Consider the following 18652-nt stretch of genomic DNA (forward strand, 5'->3'; position numbering starts at 1 on the left):
AGCAGCTAAGTGACTAACCTATGGTATATTCCTACAATCAAGTACTATGTAACTAAAAATGGAGTGAAAATGTGTGTTACTGCTATGGCATAATCCCCTGAATATAATGTTAAGTGAAAAAGCATGGTCAAGGCAAACATGTATAGAATGTTTGCTTTTATTAAAAACAATATGAACAGTTGAAAAGCAATATGACTAATTCTTTTTATTTAAATGATGATCTATGTAGACGGAAGGGAATAAAAGGGTAGAAAGGACTGTGGGAGATGCAAGCTAAACTTCTGTAAATCTTAAGTTGTAGATTTCTTTGTAGAATTCTGTGAATATTTTATATAATTGAAAAGAATAATTTAAAATATCTTAAACATTGAAAAATAAATGAACCTAAATGTGTATCTAGCTGGTATCATACCTATTTAAAAATGACCTTTTGCAACTGAAGTTACTTTAAAACATAGTAATTTTACCGTACATCCATAATGAGATAAAGCCTAAGGAAAAAATAAAGATCCGCAAAAAGCCTTAAACTGTTTTGAATAAGCATGTTATTGATAATAATATTGGCAATTTTTATTTTGAAACTATATTTGTGATAAAGCAAATGAATTATGTTGGGGTTTTTGAACCTTGGGATTTTTGATTTGAATGAAAGGAGACTGTGGTAGAGATGTGAGTGTATCTCATACAGGGAGTGTAACTGACTCAGGGTCTCATCACTTTTTGAAATCCATGATGCATTTGCACCCTCATGACATCTACTATGTGCTGCTTTCCCCCAGTGACTAAGTGTGGCCAGGGTATTAAGGTGAACCCATTTCAGGGAGCCATAACCCTTTATTGGCTGACTTTGGCTCAAGAACTCCTGTATGGCTTTGTTGAACCTTCCATAGAAGTCTAGGATGCTTCCATCCAACTCTGTCACTTTCTCATTCTTTCTCTCTATCACTTGGAGTCAAACTTATGTCCCAATACTTCAACTTTTATTAAAGGAGTGATATAGGGCATATACAGAGGGTATCATGCAACAAGCATTTCTAATAGTATTTTTTTAAGTATCTTTCTTCCAAAACTCCCCTATCCAAATGCCTCTTTTTTCCTTACAATCCATACCCTATTTGTACACTGCTCTGCTCTGAACACTGAAGAGCCTGCAATTCCTGAAGAATGACAGTCTCTGCCACTGTGTACAGTTACTGAGAAATGCAGTACGGGCTTTGCTTTGACTGCTTTCCTCTGGTAAAGCATTGCCCCTATTTTACCAAAGTTTCCAGGTATTTATTTAGAATCTTTCAAAACTTAGAAAAACACAGAGACTAGACATATATAGCATAAGGACCTTCAGCTTTCTAAAGCCTCACTTGCTCATGACCTGCCTCAGCATTCTGCAGAGTAATGACTGCTTCCTACAGATGGAGAGGGACCTGGAGGCAGGTGTACCAAACAAGAGGTTATTTCCTTGCTTTCACTTTTTAAATTGGCTTTCCCTGTGTAAATATAACCAGAAGGTCAGGAAGTACATTCCAAATCAGGATAAAAGATGCAGCTGCCTCCCAGGAGAGAATGAAAGTAAAGTTTTAATGTGTTTTCAGAGTAAAATCAAACACATTCAGACACAAAGAACATCTATTTCCTCTCTAAGCACCTTTATCCCCTGAAAGTGTGAGACTATCTTGACCTACCATATTTAAGAATTAACTAGAGAAACTTGCCAGATGTACAAAAATGAGGAGTACAGAGACAATTTCTTACACAGAAGCCAACCCATTTTGTCTCCTTAAACAAACAAACAAACAAACAAAAAAAAACAAAAAAGCAAACGTTTTCATTGAAGAAAGTAAAGTCTGACTGATGTAAGACTCTGCAGATTTGAAGACTCCCACTTGGATCTTCCTCAAAATAGGAAATGAGAAGAAACCGCTGTCTAGTGTGCATGTTAACATTTCTTGACTTTCTTCTGTGTGCCTCTAACAATTGAAATCTTGCCCAGAGATGCTGATAGCTTTACTGTACACTTGATAAATTAAAAACTCTTTCACGTAAAAAAAGATGGGGAAAGTGATGTCATTTTCCTGCTTAGTGGAAATTTGACCCTCATTTCTTCTCACCAATGAAAATTAATTTCATTTCTCAAGTAATTTTCTCCTTTTCTGAAAGTTATTAAAATATAAATTGATGACCTCTTGGAATTTCCATGGAAATCACTGTATTGTAAAAATTCTTAAACCAAAAAGCTCTCCAAATGTAATCCTGACTGACCTGGGTCCTAAAGAATATTGTTTCAGTTAAATTAAAAGTGAAAAGGCAATTAAGAATAGTTTACAAAAAAAGGGGAGGAGACTAAAAAAGCACATATCAGATTTAGCTCTACTGTTCTTTCCCTTCATCTTTAAAAAATAATCTCTCAGAGATTAAAGATGGGTTGTCCATTGAATTGATGCTCAAAGGAAAGGACCTGAAATTGTTCACTGGTTGCCATTTTCCTTCTATGCAATTTTAACTTAAAAATGCTATTCTAATGTATTTATATATATATCAGTACATATGATTTTGTTGTTTAAATATAAACGAAAAGTTGTTTAAAGTCTAGGAAACCAAAACATAATTAGAATGATGCTTGAAATTTTCATTTATTTTTGCAACTGTGAAATGTAAGCAATATATATTATTTTAAAAGTTTATATTATATCCTAATACAATGTATATTTTAGTCAATTAAAATGTAATATGCATTATTATTCAATCAATGAAAGCCTCTCTTTTAAATAATAATAATTTTTATTTTAATTATAGACTCATTTTCTGCTAATTCAACAAATAACTTCAACAATTTTGAGGAAAAGATGACTGGTGTAAAATTTTTAAAAAATAATAATAAAAGTTTGTTTCTAAAATGTTAGAAAAAAATGAGTTAGAAAAACTTTAAGGAAAAAATGAGTGTGTGTTCTGATCAATTGATATTACACAAACATACTGAAACTATTTTATATATGTGTATACTTCTAATTGGTCTACATTTTTTATAATCCAATCACATGGAAGCTTCTACATAAAAATTTAAACTTAGAATTGAATAAGTTATTATTAGAATTTAATGGTTTAGAAAATAGCAAAATTATGTATCATGTTTCCTTTGCTATTCTCTGAAATATGTGAATACTAGAGTAGTATAAAATTAACCCTAGAAAAATCACAATCAAAGTTTTGTAAATTTAATCAGTTTTCTCTTTACTTTCCAGAAAACTAAAAGAAAAACGATGACAATATCAAAAATAAAAGTTGTTGAAAGAGAGATGATAGTCAAGGCTTCCAAGTCTATGTTGTGGTGATCACATTACTTTTCTCTTAAAAGTAGTGAATATAGTAGATTGCATTAATTTATGTTATATATTATAGTAACAATTAAAATAAAATTTATTGAGTCTTTACTGCGGACTAAGTTGAAATGTAAGATACTCAGTTTTCCTGGCTTCCTGCATGGAGAGGAGAAAGAAGAAAGGACGGTATGAAGGAAATGATTTATGGAGCACATGATTTTTGGGCCTCATATAGAAGTTTTTAGAGAAGAGGGGGAAGAAGGACCTTCTAGACTGAAGGTTGAGGGCTACGAAAGGCACAGGGAACTGTGCAATGGCTGTAGTGTACCATGCAGTTAGGTTGATGGCAAATCAAAAGATAAGGTTCTGGCCCCAGAGGATAATCTCTGTGTACTGTATCCTCAGTAAGTAAATTGTAAGGCAGGAGGAGATAGAGACTGGACCACAATTTTATTGGTGGCCATGTTCTCTACAGGTGACCGCACTGCCTCTCAGTTAGCCAGCCATCTAAGCCTCTGTTAGCAACACTCCCTCTTTGTCTCCTCAGGTTTTAAGGTAAGAGGATCTTCCTACGCTCACTGTGGCTAATTTTTGTGTGTTTCCATCACCCCTTGTGAACATTCTGAATCCTGTTGATATCTCTACTATACTCTCTTCCCTTAAGCCCTTTCAGTGTTTCATTTGTTTTCTGCTGGGACTCTGACTGATAAAGTGAGTATTGGATGTGGACACTGAGGAATAAAATCTCAGACGATTCCATATAGTTTTAGTTTGGCTTGGGTGTTCAGGCAAATGGTGTATAATTGATCATTTATATTGGAAGGGTGTATTAATATATTTCTTTAGAAATATTCTATAATGTAAAGTTGTTTAAAAATATTCTAGTTAATTTTAAATAGCTTTTTTTCTTTTACTATTATAAGACAAAAGAAGAAAAAGTTTTGGGAAATTTTAGCTTAGTGTCAGATTTGGTTTGTAATTCATAACAAAGATAAAGTGACTAATGAGGAAATTAAAATCTACATGTCAAATTAAAGAGAACTGATCAGTGGGAATTAAAATTAGTAGGGAATAATAATGAGAGAGTTTAGCAAAATTGCATGATGCAAAGTAATATACAAATTTTATTTTATATACAATCAACAAGCAGAAAGTGAAAGAAAAAGCTTTCCACATTAACATTAATATCCTGTTGTTAGACATAAATCTAACAAAAGATGTACAAGACTTATTAAGAACAAATGCAATAAAACTTTATTGAAAAAGCTTTAAAAATCATAAATAAGTAGTGAGACACACACACTATTCTTAGCTTCATGATTGGAAGCTACAGTATCATAAAGATGTTCATTCTTTACAAATTGGAAATTCAAATAAAAATTCCAAGAGCTTTTTAAAAGTGGAAGTTGACAAATATATTTTTAAAATTTGATAGTGATACAAAGAAAGTCAAAGACATTTTGACGAAGAAAGGATAAGATTTCTTTTTTGGACATCAAAATTTGTCATAAATGCTCAGTCTTTGCTAGTGTGATATTGGCATGAAGAAAGATACATCAAAACTGGAATAAAATAGAGAAGTTAGAAACAGATCTATCTATATATAAATATTTGATATATGACAAAAGAGGCATTGAAGGTTCTTTTCATTAAAGTTTTAAACATTGCATAGGCAATGTAGTGATTACTTCAGGGTAGAGAAAGATTTATTTAAAGCGGAAAAAAATCTATAACAATGAATAATTTTGATATATTGGTATATATTCAAATTAGATCAATTACAGAAACTCCAATAAGAGCAAAAATACAGGCTATATATAGAATAATATATTTACAGAACATATAATAAAAATCTAAAATCTAGAATATATGAACACTTCTACAAAACAATACAATGTAAATAACTCAATAAAGTGGACAAAAAACTGGAATGAGCATTTTGCATGAGAGGAAATTACTATGACAAAACAGCAATAAAAATAGGAAAATGCAAATTAAAAGCACTCTGAGATTGCTTAACCTTACACTGGATTGCTTATATTAAAAAGTTCTAAATTACTACATGTTGGGAATGATGTGAAGCAAAATGAACTCACACACTCTCATAGTGAAGTATAAATTTGATCAACAATTTTGGAAACAAGTGGCTTTATTTTGTAAATTGGAAATTACAAATGTCCTATTACACAGCTCTTCTATTGCTAGCCATAGATATTTGAGAAATATATACTCAGAAATGTACACAAGTACAGGAAATTCTAGCAGCATATTTATAATAGACCCAAAGGAGAAACAACTCTGAGGTCTATACTAAGAGAAAGGACAAATAAATGGTTGTATATTCATACATGAGAATACAATGAAAATGAAGTACAGCTGCACACATCAACATATGTGGAACATAGTAAAGAAATGTGGAAAATGCTAAAGAAACAATATATTACAAATATGTACTTTGTGGGTTCATTTATAAAAAGTTCAAGTAAAATTACACCATATTGTTTAGGGGTACATACTTAAGTGAAGCAAAGAGGTGATGATTCTAAAATTTGGAGACTGAGATAGAGGAAATGTGAGAGTAAATATCATAAAAGTGAGAAAGTAGTTAGCCGTGGTGTAGGAGGTGGGAAGATGGAGTCGTGAGCAGAACAGAGTGATTGGGGCTTCTATCTAAAGTGTTGTGGTCATTGTTCTTATTTCAGAATAATCTTATGAGTATATTATTTTAATATAAATTCATATTCAAGATAAGGAAGTTTTTCCATGCTTTTTGCAGCAAGTTCCCATTGTGCTTTTCATTTGGGCGTTTGTGGTTATCTGGCTTGAAATTGTTTCCACTTTGCTAAAGAGAACCGGAGAGAAACAAATAACTGACTTTGGTAACTAAATTCTGCATATTTCAGGAGGTGAAAATGCTCTAATTTAGCTCACATGATGAAAAAAACTTGAATTAGTTTCAAGTTGTACGAAAGAAGTGATAAGAAAGTATATGTAGAAAAATAAATATATTATAGACAATTATTACATCTTGTTCCAAAATGAGAAACAGCATGTTATGGACTAAACTGTATCCCTCCTCAAAATTCATATGTTGAAATCTTAACCCCAACTATCATGGTATTTGGAGACTGAGACTTTGGGAGGTCACTAGGTTTAGATGACATCATGAGGGTGGGGCCCTCATGATGGGGTTAGTGCTGTTATTAGAAGAAACACCAGAGTTTGTTCTTGCTTCCTCTGCCATTTTTGATACGGTAGGGTAGCAATCTGAAAGCCAGAAAGAGGGCCTGTACCAGAACACAACCATACTGGCACCCTGATCCCTCACTTCCAGCCTCCAAAACTGTGATAAAATAAATTTCTGTTGTTTACACCACTCAGTGTATGCCATTTTGCTACGGCAGCCCAAACTGCCTAATTCAGAGCAAATACACAATGATACATTGAGAGAAGGAATGTAAAGATTCAATAGCATTACAGATGCATATGAAACATCTTTAATGTTCTTTTATTCTTTTTTCTTTTTAATTTTTGTGGGTATATAGGGTAGGTATATATATCTATGGGAGTACATGAGATATTTTGATACATGCAGAGTAAATGGGGCATCAACATTATCACCTTAAGCATTTATCCTTTATTTGTGTAATGAACATTACAGTTAAACTATTTTGGTTCTTTTAAATGTACAATAAAGTACTGTTGACTGTAGTCACCCTGTTGTGCTATCAAATACTACATCTTATTCGTTCTGGTTTTTTGAACCTGTTAACCATTCCCATTTCCCCAGCCCAGCTATCCTTCCCAGCCTCTGGTAACCATCATTCTACTATCATCATGAATTCAATTGTTTTAATTTCTGCCATCCACAAATAAGTGAGAACAAGCAAAGTTTGTCTTTCTGTGCCTGGCTTATTTTGCTTAACAAAATTACCTCCAGTTTCATATATGTTATTGCACATGACTGGATCCCAGTCTTTTTTTTTTTTTTTTTTTTTTTGAGACGAGTCTCACCCTGTCTCCCAGGCTGGAATGTAATGGCGCTATCTCAACTCACTGCAACCTCTGCCTCCCGGGTTCAAGCAGTTCTCTGCCTCAGCCTCCCAAGTAGCTGGGATTACAGGCATGCATCACCATGCCTGGCTAATTTTTTGTATGTTTAGCAGAGATGGGGTTTCACTATGTTGGCCAGGCTGGTCTCAAACTCCTGACCTTGTTATCTGCCCACCTGGGTCTCCCAAAGTGCTGGAATTACAGGCATGAGCCACCATGCCTGGCCCAATCTCAGTCTTTTTATTCCATATGTATATGTACTATATTTTCTTTATCTATTCATCTGTTGAAGGATATTTAAGTTGCTTACAAATCTTGGCTATTGTGAAAAATGCTGCAATAAGCATGGGCGTGCAGACATGATATACTGGTATACTTTATTTTGGGTATAGGCATAGCAGTGGGATTGCTGGTTCACATGATACCTCTATTTTTAGTTTTCTGAGGAACCTACAAACTGTTTGTTCTCTGTAGTGGCTGTACTAATTTACAATGCTATCAACAGTGTATCAGGGTTCTCTTTTCTCCACATCATCACCAGTATTTGTTATTGCCTATCTTTTGGATAAAAGTCATTTTAACTGGAATGAGATGATATCTCATTGTAGTTTTGATTTGCATTTTTCTAGTGATTAATGATGTTGAGTACCTTTGGTATGCCTATTTGTCATTTGTCTTTTCAAATCTTTGGCCCAGTTTTTGATTGGATTATTAGATTTCAGCCTATATAACTGTTTGAACTCTTTGTATATTCTGGTTATTAATCCCTTGTCAGAAAGGTAGTTTTCTCCCATTCTGTGGGTTGTCTCTTTACTCTGTTGATTGATTCCTTTGCTGTGCAGAAGCTTTTTGACTTAATGTGATTCCATATTTCCCCTTTTGCTTTGGTTGCCTGTGCTTGTGGGGTATTGTTCAAGAAATCTTTGCCCAGATCAATGTCCCAGAGATTTTCTCCAGTGTTTTCTTGTAGTAGTTTCACAGTTTGAGGCCTTAGATTTAAGTCTTGAATTCACTTTGCTTTGATTTTTGTATATGGTGAGAGATAGGGGCCTAGTTTCATTCTTCTGCATAGGGATATTCAGTTTTTCTGGCTCCATGTGTTGAAAACTCATTTCCCTAATGTATATTCTTTACACCTTTATAAAAAATAAGTGCACTGGTGGTGTATGAATTTGTTTCTCAGTTCTCTATTCTGTTCCTTTATGTATCTGTTTTTATCCCAGTACCATGCTCTTTCAGTTACTGCAGCTCCATAGTATAATTTGAAGTCAGGTAATGTGATTCATCTAGTTGTGTTCTTTTTACTTAGGATAACTGTGGTTATTCTGGGTTTTTTGTGGTTCCACATAAGTTTTAGGATTGTTTTTTCTATTTCTGTGAAAAATGTCATTGGTATTTTTATAGAGATTGCATTGAATCTATAGATTTCTTGGGGTAACGTGGACGTTTTAACAATATTGTTTCTTCCAATCCATGAACCTGGTATATTGTCCCATTTTTTGGTGTCCCCTTCCATTTCTTTTATCAATATTTTATAGTTTTTATTGTAGATATCCTTCACTTATTTGGTTAATTCCTAAGTATTTAATTTTATTTGCAGCTATTGTAAATGGGATTAATTTTTTATTTCTTTTTCAAATTATTCACTTTTGATATATGGAAATGCTACTGATTTATCTATATTAATTTTGTATCCTGCAACTTTACTCAATTTGTTTATCAGTTCTAATCGTTTTTCAGTGGGGTCTTTAGGTCTTTCCAAATGTAAGATCATCTCATCTGCAAACAAGGATAATTTGAATTCTTCCTTTGCACCTTTCTAATTGGATGACCCTTATTTCTTTTCCTTTTCTGATTGCTCTAGCTAGGACTTCCAGTGCTATGTTGAATACCGTGAAGAAAGTGGGCATCCTTGTCTTATTGCAAATCTTAGAGAAAAGACCTTCAAGATTTCCCCATTAAGTATGATACTAGCTGTGGGTCTGTCATATTTGGCTTTTATTGTTTGGGGGTTATGTTCCTTCTTTCCACAGTTTTTGAGGGTTTTTATCATGAAAGGATGTTAAAATTTATTAAATAATTTCTCAGCATCAATTGCAATGATCATATAGTTTTGGTCCTTTTTTATGTTGATGTGATGTGTCACATTGATTGATTTTCATGTGCTGAATGCTCCTTGACTCCCTGGGATAAGTTTCACTTGGTCATGATATATAATCTTTTAATATGTGTTTTATTTTGCTGGGGATTTTTGCATCAATGTTCATCACGGATATTGGCCTGTAGTTTTCTCTTTTTGATGTATCTTTGTGCAGTTTTGGTATCAAAGTAATACTGGCCTTGTAGAATGAGTTTGGAATTACTCTATCCTTTTCTGTTTTTCAGAAGAGTTTGAGTAGGATTGGTATTAGTTGTTCTTTAAATGTGTGATAAAACTTAGCAGTAAAGTCATTGGGTCCCAGACTTTCATTTGTTGGAAGACTTTTAATTTCAGCTTTAATTTTATTACTTATTATTGGTCTGTTTATGTTTTGGTTTTCTTCATGGTTCAGTTTTGGTAGATTATACATATCTATACATTTATTCATTTCTTGTGGATTTTCCAATTTATTGGCATAGTTGCTCATAGTAGCCTCTAATAATCCTTTGAATTTCTGCAGTATCAGTTATAAAGTCTCCTTTTTCACGTTTATTAAATTTTTTTTTGTTTGTTTTTTGAGAACAGATCTCACTCTGTCTCTCAGGCTGGGATGCAGCCTCAACTTCTCAGGCTCATGTGGTCTTCCCACCTCATCCTCCCAGGTAGCTGGGACTACAGGCAGGAGCCACCATGCCCAGCTAATGTCTTCTTTTTCACTCTGATTTTATTTATTTGGGTCTTCTCTCTTTTTTTTTTCTTAGTCTGGATAGAGGTTTGCCAATGTTGTCTTTTCAAAGAAACAAATCTTCCCTTTTGTTGAACATTTGTATTGTTTTCTTCATTTCAATTTCATTTATTTCTGATCTTTATTATTTCTTATACCGATTTTAGGTTTGTTTTGTTCTTGCTTTTATAGTTTTTAAAGTTGCATCATTAGGTTGTTTATTTTAAATTTTTCTGTTCTTTTGATGTAGGTGCTTATAGCTATAAACCTTTTCAGTACTGCTTTTGCTGAATCCCATAGGCTTTGGTATGTTGTGTTTCCCTTGTCATTTGTTTGAAGATATTTTTAAATCTCTTTCTTTTCTTCATTGACTCACTGGTCATTCAAGAATTATAAATACTTTTATCTGTGAAAAGGTAGGATTATTTTCTCCTTATTTATGTAAAGGACAAAACAGAAAAATGTCATGGTTTCTGGGAAATGTACAAAAATATCATCTCTGATAGAGCAATAGGTGCCCCATATCAAAATACAGTAAAAACATCTCTTCCATATTTAACTCTCAAATGAGCTTATATATTATGGTAAATAAAATTATATTTTCTCATCAAGTTTGCAAATAATTTTCCATTTTGGCCTCTAAAAATTAGAATTTAAATTATTTGGGATCATACAAATATAAATATATACAAATAGTTCTGTCAGTAAATTTATCCATGGGAAATAGAACTGTTTCTGTAAACTATGTTTTCATAGATTTGTTTGTTTGTTTTTTAAGAATATAACATTATAGATTTTGTATAATACACTTTTACTCAACTACTGTTTTTCACTTTGCTCTTCATTAATTTTTTCCAAACTAAGTATACAACACATTGTAAGGAACTAAGGCACAGAGAGGTTGCATTATATATTCAAACAAGTGTGAAGAAGTTGAATGTAAATTATCTAAATGTGAAAAAGAGGCTAGATTGGAGTTCTCTGGCTTAAAATATTAAATCTACCTTTGAACAGAACAGTTGATGAGAACTTCAGTCTAGACTGGAGTGATGATAATAGCTGATTAGCTTTGCTTGGAGACTGCAAGACCAGCCTACTCTGATTACTCCCAGGGGAAGCCCCAGATAAAGTCTGCATACCTCACTCCTCCTACTCTCCTACACCCCTACTAATTTATGTTCCTTCTCCCCAGTGAATTCTCATTGGTTTCACAATGTAAAAATATTATGATGTAGTGTTTATGATATGCTGCTTTGATATATTGTGAGGTTTCATTATAGTGAAATAAAACCTGTGAATTAGTGAATCTAGAATAAAACTGAATACTAGCTGATTATATTGAAGTTATAAATATAATTCCCATTAGATTTTATTTAAAAATAATTAAAATTGTTTGCAAAATGTCTAGCATAGGGACTAGTACAAAGGCAGTGCCCAATAGCTAAAAAGTATTGCTGTTAGAATAGATTTAATCTCAGATTTGAAATAGGAATTTTTAAGAACTGCTTATTAGAAAACATCATTTTTGTTTTTTTTTTGTTTTGTTTTGGTTTTTTTTGAGATGGAGTCTTGCTCTGTTGCCAGGCTGGAGTGCAGTGGCATGATCTTGGTTCACTGCAACCTCTGCCTCCCAGGTTCAAGTGATTCTCCTGCCTCAGCCTCCAGAGTAGCTGGGACTATAGGTGTGCGCCACCATGCCCAGCTAATTTTTGTATTTTTAGTAGAGCAGGATTTCAGCATGTTGGCCAGGATGGTCTCCATCTCTTGACCTTGTGATCCGCGTGCCTCAGCCTCCCAAAATGCTGGGATTACAGGCATGAGCCACCATGCCTGGCCTAGAAAACATCTTAATGATTAATCAAACTTTGTTTGTTAGAACACTTCCAGTTATACATTAAAAATCCGAAAAATAATTGATATCACAAATATGTAGTGAAAGAACTTATTTAAAAAATAAACTCTTAAAAAGTAACTCTTGAAAATAAGTTTCTACTTTAACGGTTTTCCAATTTTTTCCTTTTGTTATTCATTCATTTTGAGTGTTAAGTTAATAATGTCAGTTTATGTGATAATGATATATAAACAACACACTTAAATCATAAAACCAGTAACCTAATTGTTGAAGATTAAAAATATGTTTATAGTCATTCAAGTAGGATTATATAAATAGCTTTAGCTATTGATTAAACATGGTTGGTAAAATTTAACTCATCCATGTAACTTTTACCACATTTTGAAAGTGCAGTGGAGTATGAACAATAAAGATGGAGTATTTGCCTTTGTAGAACTTATAACGCTAAGATTTTGAAACAGACCTACTTCACTTCTTGAGGAAGTTACTGCTTTTGTAATATTTATATAAGCAAGGTTTCTCAGGTCACTGGCTGTTAAATAAACCTAGTTTAACCATGTTAAAGATTTAAGAATTCCTTACCTCACACTCTGCATTAACTTTCATTCTTTTCCAATATTCCCTCTTGCTAAGAAGTTTCAGGTTCTCAGCTGTAGCATAATATAAGAATGATTATTATATAACATTTTTTTTCTCTGCTTCAGATAGCTTTGGAGCCAAAGATCCTTATCTCCTCTGTTCCAAATTTATATAATACTTCTATTTTCCTCATTGAGTTTATAAGAAATGATGTAAGTCTATGTATGTGAGACTTGCACAATAATAAAAGAAGAACAGTATGAACTTAGGATATTGTCAGAATAATAGTCATTTGCTTGGATTAATTATATATTAATGATGTTTGGTGGTTAATGATACAGTATGATTGCTTTAGACCACAAGTTTTACCTCTGCTATTGAGCCTAGATATTATTTAGCACATCATGAAATCCAGGTTCAGAAAAATGTGGTTGTTTGGACTAATCAGTTGATAAGTGAGTAGGAATTAAAGGTTGATATTCCATCTTATATTTTAGTTTAATTTTTATTTTCTTGTGCTATTATTTGATAGACTTAACCTATGACTGTCTTAGAAAAATCATTTTAGTTATGTAAGTAATACAGTCTCCTGGGAAATTCTTAGAATATTTCACCTAAGGTTAAATTCCAATTTGATCACCAAGCCAATCACACAAGAGCATCTTTTTTCAGAAAGTGAACAAATTTCAAACAGTCAAGTATCTTTTTGGATTAGGTGGGTAAAAAAGTGACAGAAAACCCCAGAATAACAGTGGCTGAAACCAAATATAAATTCTTTTCAGTCTCATATTCACACACTCCAGCTGGTGTTACTCAAGGCTATGTGGGTATTCTAAAATATCAGGGACCCTGCCCCCTCTTTGTTTCTCCATAATAGTGGCCTCCAACTTATGGCCAAGATGGCAGTTGGAGTTTCAGTCATTATATTGCATTCTAGCTACAAGAAAAAAAGTACCCCTCCCTACTTTAAGTATACTCTTAGAAGTCACAAATCATTTTCACTTGACTCTTAATGTGCAAAAGTTAGTGACATGAACATAATTAGCTGCAAAGAGACTAAGAAATGTGGTCTTTATTCCAGGCTGCTACATGCCCAAGTGAAAACTGGGGCTTTCATTGTTATGGAAGAAGGGGGAACAGTGTCTGCCATAGTACCCAGGGACAGTAAGAATTCTATTGCCTATTACTTTATTTTCTTGTCCAGCCCAGATATCTGCTGAAAACCTCGGCCATTATCAAGAGAGTCACGCTTAGCAAAATATTAGGAGTCCCATCCTTACTAGTGAATGATGCCTAAAAATCTATTCTTCTGGCATTTTATATCTGATATATCAGGGATAATTTTGATTTTCCTTGGAACTTTCATAAACATCCACTTCAAGGAATAGTTATAACAATAGCAATAAAACAGCAAGTTGCAAAATATGTAATAAAATGAACAACTGACCACATGATACTATATATAATTTTATGCATACACAAATATATAGATATATTATAGACATATATCTATATATAATTTAAAAAACCTTGAAGGCTACAGGCAAAACTGATAGTGATCATTCCCTTTTGTGCTGTGGGATCAGGGTTGATGATCAAATTGGACTTTATCTGTAAAGTTCTAAAATTTTGCAGCAAAATAAGGTATGCTTGGGAAGGTAGCAGGAGTAGAAAGTAGACATATTTTGTGGAAACTCTTAGGAATTCTGTAGTACCCTAACTGTATAGCCATTGTATCAATTACAGGTTTTTATTGTGAGCAATAGAAACCAATTCTAATGAACAAAATCAAAAAGGGAATTGGAAGAGCACTGATTATCATAGATTCAAAGACAAAGTTGAAGAAGACTATGTAGTAGGAAGTAAGGGTAGCCACTATAAATCCAGCTCTCTTTCATTCTTGTGTCTCTGTTAAAGATTTACATCCTCATGAGGTGAAATGACATTGGCAGACCTTGAGGTGTATTCATTAGCTGAGGTTTGGGAGGTTAGAGTTGTAAGTAAGTGGATACCTTGATTCTACGAAGACAAAGAGTGTAGAAAAGACTGTTGCCCAAGTAAAAGTTAGGCTTGTGTTGACAGTAAAAAGGAAGAAACAATATTAGGAGGCAAAAGCAATAGATGTCTACAACTATCACAGAAGATGAAATCTATTAATTTTTCCTTGCTTTAGCTGTAATTTTTAGGATGCTCTGTGGGTATGTAGGGGAAGGTTCGGTTTTGAAGCTAGAATTAGTGATTTTAATTCTCAAAAGAGCGTTTACTCGGTTACACTACAGTGAACCAAGTTAACAAATCTCCTGTACTATCAAGATTTGCTCAGGAATTGTTTTCTTTACTGCTCTTATTTTCTGAGCAATTTAATCTCAACCTTTGTTGGTTATGCGATAGGAAGCCATGAGTGTCTGAGCTACTGTTCACAAATATTTACTACAAATCCCTAGAAAGGATTGTATTTTCTCACACCATTGATTTCAAGGTTGGGCATAGCACTTGCTTTGGCCAAGAAAATATGAGTAGAAGTTATATGTGTTACTTTTAAGCAGAAGCTTTAAGAGACATTGTGTGGCTCTGCTCTCTCCTCTGCACAATAACCGAAGATGGTTCAGATAGAAGATGTTTCATCAGTGTCTCAGTCCCCCAAGATGAAGAGCCACAGTAAACCTGCTATTTATGCATATTATTATTGAGAAGTAATCTCTTGCAACTGTAAACCACTGAGATTTGGGCTATTGGTTACTGTAGTATAACCTAACCACTGTTGATTTATGTACTTGTAAAATGAATTCTCTGTTCAAATTTCACAGAGAATTTCCAACAAACTGTGGTTTTGAAAACAGACCATAAGCAGGAAATTAGGTAGACGCTGAATAAGTGAATATTAGTAGTAGTAGAATAGCAGTAGAAAACATGTAGATTTTTCTAAACAAGCAACTGATAAAATTACTTTTCTGTTTGAGACATTTAATATCAAAGTAATACATAGTATATATGGTAACATGGAACACTCACTTTTGGACAGAACAGTGCATTAAAGAAACTCTCAAATATCTTATTATCTCCTTTTGTGCTAATTAGTAATTATTTTCCATGTAAATTTAGGTTTTTTATTAAGTGATATATATTTTATATCTATATTATATATTTAATATAGATATTATATATATATATATATATGACAAACTGAGGAACATAAAGCTAGAAAAGCAAAAGCAGATAAGTTATGATCAATTTAAGGAGCTACATTTCTAGATCAATAACATAAACAGTAGGTTGCAATGATTTAACCTAGTAGTAATTGCTCCTTAACTCTTCGCAAAAAACAATCACTAGGTGTATTTTCTCTCTTAAATATTTCCCAAATCTATCCTTTCCTTCCTATCCTTACCATCACTTCTTTAAATCAGATATTCATCATCTCTTTCTAAAGGTTTGTGATAGTCCCTTAATTAATCCCTGCAGTGTTGCTCTCCTCCAGGTTACCTTTTTCAAAGTTGCTGAATACTGTTTCTAAAACACAGATTTGATTATCTAATTTCCTTGCATTAGACCGTTTTGGTTCAACACTTTCTGGTACAATGACAAGGTCCAACCTCCTTAAGTAGCACACAAGCCTTCCCTGAAAGCGATTGTGAGAATGAGTTGTAAGACCAGACTCTACTATCTGGACTTACTAAATATTTATAACAATATGTTTATTAAAATGTTAACTTCTATTAATATTAACTGGTTTCTCCCTCACTTCCTGTGTTTACTCTGTTTTGCCATTACCCGATTGCCTTGCAATTTTACATTTGTATTTCTTTATTCCTTTGTAGTTACTGATAACGCTCTCCTTCCACCCCACAAACTGGTTAGTATATACTACGTCAAGTTTTAACATTAAGTTCAAGAGTAATTGGTTTTAATTTTGAGATTAAGTGACTTTTCATTGAGTAAGACACTTGTTTTATGAACTCCTCTGATACTTGGTCTATATCTCTATTATTCCAGTTATCACATGGTATGACATTATGTTTATGTATCTGTTTACCTCTATGAGACCATAGGCAACTTGAGAGCAGGAACTATGTCTTGTGCATGATTGTGCCCTGATACAGTTCCTGGTACATAGCAGACACATGATGAAAAAGTTTGTGGAATATGTAGGAAATTGCTGTATAAAGAAAAGATGATTATTTCACAAATCACTCTTGAACTCACTATTATGTGGTTCAGTTTTGTTTGATTGAGATCTTTGTGATACATTTCTTTTAAAATATATTTCCAGAGAATGTTATTTTTTGAATTCTTGATGCTTCCCTTCATCTAACAAAGATAAGTCAACCTAGTTTCCTTTCCTCCCTTGATTGTTTCTACTCATAGAGCTAAAATTAATGCTCTACTCCAGTAACTATATTAGCATAGGTGTCTAGTATTTTCATTTCCCCAAATTAATGAATAAACTGTACTAAAATTATAGGCAATTTAAAATTTGTATGGGAAGTGAGCAGTACAAGCATGTTGACTTTTCATGATATATTAAAAAAAGAACAAAATGGGCATGTAAATGAAATAATATCTGCCATGAATCCTGATATGGATATATTATTTAAAGGCTTGATTTCAACTATTTATAAATAAAGACTCTATTACTGTATAAAATTAAATTGATGAATCTAGCAGATCATAATGATTTTATTTATATGGTTTTCATGTTGCAAGGAAGTTGTCACTTGGAATAAAGAAGCATTATTGTTGGCTCCAGAGTGTTGGAAACATATTTGTTATCTAATATATTACAACTGAAGATCTGCTTTTTACAGGACACTAACAAGTGCTGGTAAAGACCTACAAGATAATTTTCTGATGGCCCTGGCAATGAGAGAAGAAGACAATCGCAATGGAAAACTGAGTGTAAGTACATTTCACCTAATAGCTTAAAATGTATACACTAAAGGCACAATTAACATTAAAAATATAACATTAAATATCTTTCTTAATTTGTAAGATGTAAAATATGGTTCCTCTTTATTAATTATATATTATAGGAATAAATGTAAAAAGTCAAAGATTCTCATTTACATATCTAGAAGTAGCCAAATGGTTAAAAAGAAAAAGGATTCTAAACATTCATTGCAAAGAAAATGCCTTTGCGTGGCAGAATGGTTCTTTAACCTAGGTAAAGCCTCCAGCTTCTTTTAAACTTAACCTCTTTTTACACTCTCTCAAGTTGCATCACCAACTGACCCCAAGTTTTGTCCCCTGATTTTACGTGACTCCTAGAATATAGTACCATACATAGTCTGTCTTCTAGTCCTACTTTGGAAGATGTGATAGAAATCATATAATAGAAGAATATGTGTTACCATTATTATTTTGAATGATCCAAGGAGAATATACTTTTACTTTATTAAAATGTGTGCTATATCAAATATGTAGAGTATGTGAATATTATTTGGAATAAAGATTTACTTTCATGCTTTGTTAATATGATATTTGTGATAACAGTCTGTGTAAGTCTTAACATATTCCAAATTAAATTTAATAGAAAAGGCAAATATTCGTGCTAAAAGTGTAGTAAGTGACTGACTTACAGAAAATCAGAAATAGTGTGATAAAAAATATTTAGAGCAACAGAACAATACATATATAAGGACATCTATTCTACCAATACTTTCTCAAAAAAGACTTGGAGTTTTTCTCACTATCAGATCCGCTGAAAATATCACATGCAGGCAAAACCCTCAATGTACTTCAGAGAGAGAAAAAAATCATACCATGTTTAGTTAATAGAATAGAATTAGCCCTGACTTAAAATAAGGGAACATTTCTTGTAGGAAGTAGGCTGACAGAGGTTTTAAAAGGGTGGGGATGGAAACATGGGCAGAGACTAGACTTTGGACAGCCTTAGTAATCACAGCAGAAAAGTCGGGAATTTATCTGACTGTTAGTACAGCAGCTAGAGATGTTTGAGGAAAGGCAGGAGAAAGTGGTGTCAAAGAACCTGT

General features: G+C 33.0%; 1 protein-coding gene across 7 annotated transcripts in view; it reads left to right on the top strand.

Moving 5' to 3' along the window:
- The window catches only part of CFAP299 (cilia and flagella associated protein 299), a 667873-nt gene that overhangs the window by 223207 nt on the left and 426014 nt on the right, over nt 1-18652 (top strand). For all 7 annotated transcript variants that reach the window (XM_071093560.1, XM_071093559.1, XM_071093558.1 and 4 more), the window contains one exon: nt 17468-17558. In XM_071093560.1, coding sequence (XP_070949661.1) covers nt 17468-17558 — 91 coding nt within the window. The remainder of the gene's footprint in view (nt 1-17467; nt 17559-18652) is intronic.

The sequence above is a fragment of the Macaca nemestrina genome, chromosome 3, assembly GCF_043159975.1.
Source record: "Macaca nemestrina isolate mMacNem1 chromosome 3, mMacNem.hap1, whole genome shotgun sequence".
NCBI lineage: Eukaryota > Metazoa > Chordata > Mammalia > Primates > Cercopithecidae > Macaca > Macaca nemestrina.